Below are 12,466 nucleotides of genomic sequence, written 5' to 3' on the forward strand. Positions count from 1 at the left end.
ATTTGAAGGCAGCAAAACGATTGATTAGTTATAGAAAAAAAAACATTCTTCAATTGATAGTATAGAATATATAGAGAAAAATGTTATTGATTTTTTTCTTCATTCCATTTTGAATATAGAAGCGAATACATAAATGATTCATGCTGTTCAATAGTTTCTTAAAGACCTTTAAATTTTTCTTTAAATTGTTAGTTTGTGTAGTTTCCAATACAATATTTATTTTTAATTATGCTTAGATAGTTTCTTTCTTTTTAATTGGAAGCAATTTGTTGAATATACTTTTTATGTATTAAACGTATTGTTTTATGTAATAAATTTTTATTTTGCAGCAAATTAAAATTGCATGCAATTTTTTAATATACGTACATTTAATTCAAGCTGTTTATCAAGAAGCTGTTTTATAACAAATAAAATTTAAATAATTTTGGTAGCTGAAAAGTTTAAAGAGTGCTGAAAATGTAATTAATAGCATGAAGAATATGGCAATCATTTCACAGTGGTCTTCAATTCAAAATTAGAGCTAGAAAATTTGTAATAAGTCAAGATAAATAATATTAGTCAATATAGTCGACTGACTTCAAGAATTTAATATTAAAATTGAATCGATGAAACAGTGTATGGGCTTTAGCAGTAATAATTTTTCTTACATTATGGCAACTCCTTTAGGAATTAAAAATTTTTCGAATTAATTAAAATGTTGGCCAACTTAATTTTCTCATAGTAAATTTTACTATGTATAACAAAATTACATCTTAAGTGGCTGTATAATAATTTACATGTAAAATTTTAATAAAATTCAAGAAAGTTAAAAATTAATATAAAATTGCATATTTTCAGGCAAATATATGAAATTTGTCAATAGAAAAAAACTTTTTTTTACTATAAACACCAATTTTTATGTATAAATTTTTATACTTGTCTAACCAAGTTGCTATAAAAATTCTGTTATTCTTACAAATTTATGATACAATCAAGATATAACACTTTTTAAATATAATATTAAATATAGTACGTGTATAATTTAATGAAAGCACAAACCAATATTTTGAATTGAAAGAAATCTCTTTGCTATAATAAACTGTAGGTACATACTACTGCGGTACAAAATAAAATATAAAATTTGTATGCTTTTTTATTTAAAACTTTTATTAAATTTTCTTTTATTCTTAACTTAAAGGATCACAAGTTGTTCTGGAATTACATAGCGAAAATCACATTGAGTTTACAACAATATAAAATAATTAATTGAATTTGGCATAAACTTTTGTTATTTACGAAGTAAAGAAATTTCAGGTATTTTTAGAAAGTTGAGTATTAAATCTTATGGATTTCCATGTTTTAGATAAAAGAAAACATGACGTTGCTCAGTTCAAACCACACTAAAAGAACACTAATCGCCATGACTGCTCTTTTCGCCCTAATTTAATTACAATGATGAAGTAAATCTATGTGATCGATCAGAGAAATATTATCAATCATATTGGTAACGAATAAATATAAGGCTATGCAATGAAGCTCTGTATCTTGGGAACCAGATGTGGCACATCGATGATCCAAAAAAAACATATTCCAGGATTTTGATAAACAACTTTTATTTGCGAAAAAAAAAATTGAAAATTAAAACCGCTTCACTTTTCCTAAAAGTAAGGTCCAAAATAAATGATGCCACTTTTTAGGACTTTTTTAATTTTTGTTTTTCTTTTTTTTTTAGCTTTTATTACAGGATGGAGCAGTAAGGTTTTTGAATTAATTCGATAGAAGCAATGGCTTGCCAGGATATCAGAACCTCTTTAATAAGAGCAAGTTAAAGTTCTTTCTAATGTTTACAGCTGCTATTGATGTAATATTATTTTGCAACTGCTTAACATATTATGTTATTGAAATAAAAACTGTTCTATGAAAAATGCTAAGTATTCGAAAATCTGCTTCGAGAATCTTGTACTTTACCAATGAAGTTGCTGAAATTTGAATCAATTTGAATACACAACAAACGTTTACTTTGGCATTACTTTAATATCTCTTTTTTTTCTTTCCAATTTGTACGTATTCCCTTTTTAACTTATTTGTCATTAACTTATTTCTACTGTAATGTCATTTATATTTTCTCATGGTATACCAAAACTTTCTCTTTAAAATAAATTTCCACTTAGTATAAACGTTTTAAACAAAATACTCGTATATGTAAAAGTATGCATGACGTGTTGTATGAAAAAATAATAATAAAGAGAAGGATAAGTTCTTGGAACTTTCTGTAATATAAATTTGATATTTTTTTTTATTTTCAAAACTTTTTGAAAAAAAAATAAAATATAAGAACAATTTAAATTTTGTTTATTTTTTTTTATCACAACTAATCCTAATGTATAAAATTTTGTTATACATAATTTTCTTAAAATTTTGTATTAATGCAGGAAGATTTTAAATTTATTGGAAATATGTTTAATAAATTGTAATAATTTTTCAAGGAAAAATAAAAACAACAGATGAAAATATAAAGAAGAAAATTAATCGAAAGAGCAGAGTGAGTGTTCGAGTATATCATGTGGAATTGATTTAAATACAAAATGGAGAATATATCATTGTTGTTTTTGTATGTTCAATATAAAGTTCAAGGTTATAAATGAAAGTATTTTTCAGCACAATATCCTTCATATTGTGTATAGTTATTTTTATTCCTACGTATAATTTGTATACTCAAATAAGCATGAGCATTGAAAATGATTTGTTGAAATTGTATACATAATATGTGTGAATGTATAGTTTTTTTCTGAAAATTTTCTGAAGATATCATTTAAAAGGAAAATATTTACAATTGCATACCATAATAATACATTTTTTTTGAAATTGAAACTATAAATTTCTATAATATTGAATTTCGAAAAGGAGGAAAAAGAATATTTTGTATCTTTTAACAAGGATGCTTCAGTATAGCATTTATAGTGTTTCTTCTCCGAAAATATTATGAAACAAGAATTGGTTGTCCTTTTTTAATTTATTGAAAACGAAATAATTTTGTATTATGTTAGTATGAAAGAAGTTGCAGAATGTAATGATGGACGTCGTGAAGAAGAGTTACTCTACTGTTTAATAATTTTTTACAGTACAGTCGATGTTCTATTTTATTGAGTTAAAAGTGGAGGGTTCCAATGATGGCGGAATAAATATTTTTGACTTGTTTTAACATTATTATAACTTTTTGTATTTATATAGGTATAAAATATTCAAAAGAAATTTTGAATGCAATTTAAATTAAAAATTTTGAAAATTAATTTAATTAATATTTTTTATAAAAATTATAAATTTTTTAATGAGTAAATTTTTTATGAAAAATAATTAAAAATTTTACATATTTTATTGCGAGTATTTTGGTTTTTACTTTTTCAATTTGGTAAATTAATTTTTGGATAAATTCAAAATTACAAATTAAATAATTTAATTATTAAAACAAATATTTGATTAATTAATTTGTAATGGCGTTATTTTATTGTTCTTAATAGAGTCTGAAATATTTTTCGAAGATATTGTATAGAAAAATCAAGTACGGCTAGGGCGTAAATATCGTTACAGTCATTGAACTTTGTGCTTTGGAGTGTATCAGAAGGAACCTCAGGAGGAGCAGGATCTTTGTTATGTCAGAAAATTGGGCCGTTCTTGTGGTCCTCTAGTTTGATGTTAGGGGATCAAAACTGCTAAGGGAATGCATTGATGTACTTACCGTCCTGGCTAGGTACAACAAGGCAAATTTAATATGGGTACCGGGACATTATGGTACGTACAGAAATAACAGAGCTCACGGTTTCGCCTGGTGGGAAGCGTGAACTCCTTTCAGTGGGCTGGAGGCATGTTTTTGGTGTCGAGGACAACGGTCCTGCGCGCTTTGAATGATTGGGAGAAATGGGCCAGGGTTGACAATTTTTTTTATATTATAAGGATTTTTAGCTAATTTATAGATTTACAAATTATTTTAACATTACAGAATCTAGCTGAACGGTTCACATTTATCAATACTTTTTAATTATATTTGAAATACACAATTTATGAAGATAGTTGTTATAAAAAAATGTATAATATATCATATAGTCACTCTCATTACAATTTTATAATAATGCTGCTCTACTGTACGAATATCATAAATTCACAACCGAAAAGTAAATGTTCATGAAAGTGTGTTGAAATTGCTAATAAGGTATTAAATTATTATCATTGGCCGGATATGTAATTACTGTTATACACTTTAACATATTGTATTTAATATGCTTTACATACTTATAATTATTTTAAAGTTAATTACAGTCAATTAATAAAAGTATTAATTACATTTTTTACAATTAATCCTTGATATACTTACGCACAAATATTACATATTATGTATAAGTGAATTATAATATTATAATAGAGCATTCTATATGTATTTTTACTATAGCAAGTAAAATTGATTTTTTAATTTTTAATTTTTTTATAAATTCAATTAATATTAATAATATAATTGACAGATTAAAATTTTATAACCAATAAACCACAGAGTTTAAAAATTAATTAAATAAATTTGTATATAATTTTTTAATAACAATTTTTTTTAACTATATAAAATAATTAACGCAGTTTTTTTTAAAGTGTATTAATATTATTAATTTGTCAGCGTCGTCAATAACACAATTTAATCAATAATAAAGTTATAAAATATCTAGGTAATATAATTAAATCTATTATAATTATTGTTAATAGAAGAGAGAAGAAAGAGAATATACAAATTTGTATAAAAATTTAAATGAAAATGTGTGATAGTCTTTTGAAATATCCTTCGCACACAATGATGAAAATATTCACGTAATATTAAAAAGGAGATTATTTCATTTAATAATAATTTCCATACTTCATTATTTATAGTAAACCAAATAAATTGACAGTTTGGCATGTTAATTAAAATAATCAATATATGTATATGTTATATGTCTATATATAGGTATGTGTAAGGATTAATTTTTTATTGTATGCATAAAATGATTGAATTGGGGTGATTAATTCTGAAGAAACGATTTCATATAATTAAATGGAATATTTACTTGAATTATTGCAAGCAAAAACTTGAAGTATCTCTAAATTTCATCTAGAAATTTAGATGAAATTAAGGCAATACACATACATGTATTATAGTTCACTGCAAATAATTGTCAAAAATATGTATCTAATGTATTTATTTGAAGTAATTGAAGGGTCTAAGAAAATATTGTAAAGCCAGAAAGAAATTCGATATAAATTGCTCATTTCCGAAAACTAATAATTTTAAATATAAAATGTTCTGAAACGCTAAGAAGTTTTCACATTTCAGTATCATTATTTCAAAAAATTGCTAATGTACTTTGTATTAAAATTTGTAATTGCATTACAAATGCAATTTTAATAGTATTATGTTTAAGAATTTAATACGTATTAGAGTCATATGTTATCGGGATGACTACCGTTGAATTCTCTAACTTTTTGGTGACTCCAATTTGTAAGATTCAAAGAATTCAATGTCCTAAAAACAGAATAACCAAACCAATTATAAACCAAATTAATTATGTAAATTTTTTGTCCCTATTTTTCATCAAAAAAAAAATCTAAATGAGTAGTCAGTCTAAATTAAAGAAAATCTAAATGAGTAGTCAGTCTTTATTAAATTTTGTTATAAAATAAAATGCTTCCATTATTTTAAGTATATCAAAGCAATTAAATCAGTAATTAAATTATTCATGCTGAAACAATATTATTTTAAAAATGTAATTAAAAATTTTTTAATTTTTATTATTACACACTGCAATTTTCAATTGAAAATTTTAATAAATGATTTGAAATTGAATGAAAACAAGCATTTAAAAAAATAAGAGAATGAAAAAAAAAAATCTTGATAAATTAATAATTGATTTTTTTTTTTACATTTTGTTATTATTAAAAGCATTTTTATATTTTTTCGTGGTATTTTTAAAATCATCATGTTATTTTAAAATCAATTCATATTTACTAAAACAATAAACTCACCTGAAATACGCTAAAATTCCTAATGATAATAAAATGGCTATTAATGATATGCAATATCCAGCTTCGTAAATTAAATTAATTTTTTGTTTCCACTAAAAAAAGTGAAGAACAAAACAAAGATTTTTACTATGAATAACCATAAAAAAATTCAATTATATGAAAAAAAAAATTTATTAAATTTCAATAAAAAAGAAAATTTATTGATAAAAAAAAAATAATTTCAATTTTTTCAAAAAAAAACCTATGACTCGTAAAAATAAAAATGCGAATTAAAAATATTTTAATGCGGAACAATGGCAGATTTTCGATCAAATTGCTTGTACTAAAATTTAAGGAGCAACGTACTATGGAGCAGCGTTCATTAGCATGTAAAATTTCCCCATACAAATGTCTTTAAACTTTTTATTTATACAAAGACATTCAATAAGAATTTAAAAAAAATATTCAATTATAAATAAATTTTTTTAAGTGAAGAAGAATAATGAATTTGCTGACCTTCACCTTAAACTTGACTCATCTATGTATAGTAATCCAAACAGAAAATTTGCGCCTTGATGTTATTAAACTCATTTTTTGAAGCAATAGTATTAATTAGCGGAGATGTTTTTTTTAGTGATTTTGGGTACCGAAAAGGGAAATATGTGTTTTAAGTCACATTTTTGAGTATGTGTATGAGAAATGAGAATTTTTCAATTGTATTTATAAAACACTTTCTCAAAACAAGCGTATTTTTTGCTAAATTGTGCTTACTTGACATTTAATTTAATATTGTGTTAATAGGAATTTTGTCATTTGTATACGCCTGTAGTGAAACTTGATTAACACAACAACACAATTTTCAAAATGCATTGCTCCACTTTTGACGTGTAGAAAAAATCCTGTACCGTAGAATATACGTGACAATGTTATTAGAAATTTTTTTTTACAACATAACGTCGCTACACCCCAAATATGGATGAAACTCTTTCTTACAGTATATGCATTCTGAAAAAATATTAATACAGGTATATTCAAATATAGAAGCGCTTTCCATTGGATATCAAATTAAAATTATAAGTATACTTTTGGGTTCAGCCGATATGCTGAAACCATTTTATGTCAAACATAAAAAAAACTGAGGTACCTAAATGAACAGAGCAATAAAATGGAAATGTGCATATGCGGGTTTGTATTTTTATATTTTACTCGAGTATTATGTAAATTACGTTGACAGACTTTCAAGAATTATCAAAAAATAGTTTTTAAACAAAACGTTTTCATAAAAGCAGTAAATATTTATTTAACAACTACCTATGTTCTTTAAAACAAATTTTCACGCTTCCAATTTTTTAAGGCAGAAATTTAAATTTTACAAATTTCGTCCTTTTCTAAAAAATTCAAGTTTCTTTTCTGTTCATTATTAAAATTCGTATTTGTTATTTATTTCAAGTATTGACTTATTATTTTCAATCCTCTATACATTTTAGGCATTATATTTGCTGTAAAAGGTGATTCCTTTTTTTCTTTCAAAAACAAACTTTGATATTTTGATCCTTTTTCTTTTCTATACATTTCCTTTTTTCAAAAACATTTCACACAAAATGTACTCGTAGAAAGAGTAAGTTTCCTTATAGACAGCAAAATAATCTGCCATTCATTTTGAAAGTAAATAATGGAATTAAAAACCATTCAACCCATACGTTAAACAAAAATCAAGAAAAAAGCAGAAGAAACCCTATAGACTTTGAAAAGGGAAAGTCTTAATAAAAAAGTTCAACTTTATTTAAAAAAAAATTACAATTTTTTTTTATTTATTACTTTTATACCATAATTGTTATTTACCTCCATTTCGTCCACATCAACACAAGTCGTATAATTAGACCAGGTTTTATTTGTAAGTGGATGACGAAACCATTCACCATCTTCATCACAATATTTATGGGCTAATCCTGTGAAAAAAAGAAAAAATTTATTTGTTTTAAAAAAAAATGTAGAAGTTTTTTTTTTTTTCTTCTTTCTTTTACTCATGTACAATCAATTTTGAAATAAAAATGAAACTAAAAAAAAAATCTTAAGACAAAACCCAAAAAAAAAAAAAAAAACAGGAAAGAAGCTAAAAAAATACTTAAAAAAATTCTTTTATAAAAGTATTTAGACCATTTGAACATTAAAAATGAAAATAAAAGCAAAGAAGAAAGAAAAGAAAAATTAAAGTTAATTGTTTTAGGACACGAATACCGTCATTATCCTAGTAAATTGTACTGACAGGTAAAAGAATTTTTCATTGAAAAACATCGGGGCCAAATAAATAATAAAGGATGTTGCAATTTGTACAAAAAATATTAAATTTGAAAATAAAAAAAAAATTTCTGTTTTTATGGTTGTCGGCATAGTTAAAAAATTATTTCACATGGAAATTTTTTTTTTGTGTTTTAATGTTCAGTGTAAAATCAATTAATTTTAAATTATGCTATTTGAACTTATTATTAACCGCCAATTTAATTAAAAATCTATTATTATTTCATTTAACAGTTTTGAGTATAATCGGGGTCAACCTATGTAATATTACCTTTCTATTGTATAGGATACATACACACATTTTCACATAACAAAAAATCTGATATGGTCAGCACATAACCCACCGCAATGTGTACTTACTTATATATGAAATTTAAAGTAAATTTAAAGTAAAGTAATAAACTTACATATAAAATTTCATCAAAATCGGTTCAGCCGAACTTGAAGTAACATGGAGAAGTGCGTTCCCACCGAAAACTCGAAATGCAAAATTTATTTGCCATCACATAACCTACCTATTGTATACACAATGCGGTCGGAATTAAGTTATAAAGTTTTTTTTGAAAATTACAATTTTTATAGGTCTCAATTTCTATAACGCCAACATTCGTAAGACGAAATTCTCCTTAATTCGAACCGTTTTGTTATATTTTGCTTTACCCATTTTTATAGCTCTATTTTTTATACCACATAACGCGAATTCTTTCTAACACATACTAATTTTGTTGCAAAGTGGTGATTTTTGATATGAAGGTCCAACTGTATATAAAGGTGTATGAAATTTTATATATAAACTGTTAATAAATACTTTCCCATGATTGTAGGGTTGTCGCGTGCAAAAGAACAAAATAGTTTAAAGCCAATAAATAATTGGAATTGCTGGCCAAAAGGAAGTCCTGAAGTAGAATGAAAAGATTTCGATGGATCGAATTTTATTAACATGGCAAACTATTAGAAAAAAATTAAAAGAAATTGAAACAAAAGTGAACTTTTTTATAAAAACAAGATTTTGAAAATTAAAGCTTCCTTTGAAAATCTTTGAATTGATTCTATTTGGATCACAAATAATTGAAAATTGCAATAGTAGAAATTTACAATTAAGTGAGAGAAGATGACAATATTGTTTTAGAGCACTCCTGGACCTTAAAATACGTGTATGTATTTTCACAAAATAAAACTTAAACAACTAAAAATTTTATTTCTAAAACATTTCTTTGAGCTTTCAAAAAATTTGGTTCAAATCAGAACAAAAACAAAAAAAAATAAATTATTTCTAAAATTAGAATTCCGAAAATTACATAAAAATATGGTAAAATTTTAATTTTAAGAACTTTACAAGCCCTTTTAAAAACTTTTTATTTGAAGTTTCCACATTTCTTAGAATTGAAGTTGCAAAAAATTTTGTGAATTTCTGGAATTTCTTGTGTCTTGAATTTCTTGGTTTGACACTCAAATTTTGTATAATTTGCGTGATTGTAATGGTACAAATTTCTTAATTCCATTTTTAGAACTTTTCCAAAAAAAATTTGAAAAAAAGTACTTTTAGTTTCACTCGATCCGTTCGTTAGTCTATTTATTATAACGAAACCTAAAACATTTTTTAAAAATTCTCCAAACTCAAAAAAGTAGTGGTGAGCTCTCTAAAACGTGGCATACCTTGCGTAACAAAATGACTGTTAACCGAAATTAACTATTATGTAAAACCCATTTTTTTCAAATTTTTGATACTGCTTTTCTTCTAGATCAGTGATTCCCAAAGTTGTCTATATAGAGCCATCTGGTAGGGGTCTACAAAAAAATAGGAATTTAATTAAATAAGTATTAAGGGGATCTATCAAAAATTCAAAAACACAACAAGGGGTCTACGAGGGAAAAAAGTTTCGGAACCTCTGTTCCAGACAATAAGTTGGAGAAGCCTGAAATATTAACAGCTTTTAGTTTCTACTGAACAGTTAATATAATTGGAGGAAAATTTTTTTGTACTTCGTTCTCCTCTCAAGTCATCGTTTCGCGAAATTTGTAAAATTTGAATTTTCTGCACCTTATATTTCCGAAACAACAAACTTATTCGAATTTTTATAAATGCAGAACGGTAACGGTAAATATTATCCCATTGAAAAATATAATTATTTTTCTTAACTTATTTGCATAACTGTCGAATTTAACCATTACGCTAATGCTTCTTTCATTTTCATATTTTTTTTGTCATCCTAAATATATGCAATAATTTTATACATTGTTGAGTATATCATTGAAAATTATTTTTTAAATAAAGTAGTCGGCATATTTAATAATGAGTACATTGCTTTTCACTTTAAGCTGCATTTTCACTTCTGAAGGGAAAAGTGCTACATTACAAACCATTGAATTGCCACAACTTTATTAAATAGTCAAATTCAAAAATAATTTAAACTCTTCTAAGCAATAAAACAAAATAATTATATAAATAATAATAAGGACATAAAGGAAATTTCTTTTGACGAACACTCATTAAAAATTTTAATTGAATAATTTGAAAATTAATTTGTATTAAAAAAATATTTACTTTTATTTTATTTGAGTAAATTAAAACATTGGAAAAAAAAAATCAATAAAATTTATTTTTAGAAAATTTATTTTTAAATTGACGTTATAATTACTTACTTAAAAAACTACTATAAATAAAAGATATCCTTAAAAGGTCAAAAATAAAACCAATAAAAAGTGTCGTGTCTCTATTTAAAGGATTTTAATTTTCCTTTCTTGTTATTTTAATTATTTTGCAAGTTTTTGCTGTGTTTTTGTTTTTTAAGTGGATTTTTTAATGACTTAAAATGACTCTATAAAATTTCAATTTCTTTTTTGTTATTCTTTTGCTTTTTTGTTCATAATACACAAGTTATAATTGGGTAATTAAATAATATTAAGGTCAAAAGAGAAAACTTTTAAAAGAAAACAATTTTTTTTTCAATTCATTTAGGCTTCTAAGAAAAAATTTTAAGGTTAGATTTTGTTTTCTTTAGAAAATTTTCAAATTAGGCACATTTTTGTTTTGTTTTAGAAGTACACAAGTATAAGGATAAGTATAAGGATAATTTTGCTTTTTTAAAGATTTTATAAATTTTATTTAGTTTTTATTTTTCCAGAATTATTTATTTTTTTTTTCCGAAATTAATTATTACCATAAAATTTAAGTAGATATTAAAAAAAAATATAAAATTTTTCAGATCTTAAATTTTAATATTTTGGATTTATAAATTATGAGCTTTGTGCTACTTTAGAATTAAAATGCTGATGATATTAAATCCTATTAAATGTTGTTATTGCACTAAAATTAGCATATCGTAAAACTTATCGTTTGTTATGTTTATAGTCCGAACAAAATATTAAAATTTCATTAATAACCTATTATTTTACAAATATACCCAAAATTTTCCTATTTAATTAAAAGTTGAAGAATAATTGAATTTAATCGTATTTTGCTTAATACATGGCAAATTATATTTAACATTACTCAGTGGAATAGAAATAAAATAACTATTATAGTATTTCAAACATAAAAAGAACAAATATTTATATAAGGTGGTACATAAATAAATCAACATCCTGAATCGTACAAGGATCTTAACAAAATAAAATTGTTTCCAAATATTGTTTTTTATTTAAGAATTTATTATTGATAATAATTATAATATAAATCTAATAAATCTGAATTTTATGTTCGTTTACTAATCACAAAATTCTCAAGAAAGAGGCTCTTAACATGAATTTTTTGTTTTCAAAACTTTATTAACGAATCCTTACTCGATAATAACAAAAGATGATAGAATATTGAATTTATTTGCACAACTATATAATCTTTGGTAACTGATATTATCCTTCTTTTATTCTATAACACTGAAACCATCATACGCTTATATTAGAATTAATTTACTTAATTTTTTTGTTATATTTGATTATATCATTCGGAAATTTTTCTATGTTAATTATAGACATAAGTTTTTCAAATAGATTTTTTCCATTAAAGAAATTCATTTTGATATTATAATCCCTTGAAAATTAAGCAATAATTAGAGTAAATACATACATACATAATTTATGTTATTAACACTTTTTAAAAGGAAACAAAAGTTAATTGCCTATCGAAATATTCAGAATTTGAGTATTATTAGAATTGACTTTGAGTAGAAGG

At 24.0% G+C, this 12,466-nt stretch overlaps 1 protein-coding gene across 4 annotated transcripts in view; it reads right to left on the reverse strand.

Moving 5' to 3' along the window:
- LOC129611068 (calcitonin gene-related peptide type 1 receptor) overlaps positions 1–12,466 on the reverse strand; it is a 58,289-nt gene that overhangs the window by 37,940 nt on the left and 7,883 nt on the right. For all 4 annotated transcript variants that reach the window (XM_055523998.1, XM_055523997.1, XM_055523996.1 and 1 more), the window contains exons 3-4: positions 7,840–7,946; positions 6,019–6,110 (exon numbers count right to left, since the gene is read on the reverse strand). In XM_055523998.1, coding sequence (XP_055379973.1) covers positions 6,019–6,110; positions 7,840–7,946 — 199 coding nt within the window. The remainder of the gene's footprint in view (positions 1–6,018; positions 6,111–7,839; positions 7,947–12,466) is intronic.

Source organism: Condylostylus longicornis, unplaced genomic scaffold, assembly GCF_029603195.1.
Source record: "Condylostylus longicornis isolate FDR11 unplaced genomic scaffold, ASM2960319v2 ptg000048l, whole genome shotgun sequence".
NCBI classification, from domain to species: domain Eukaryota; kingdom Metazoa; phylum Arthropoda; class Insecta; order Diptera; family Dolichopodidae; genus Condylostylus; species Condylostylus longicornis.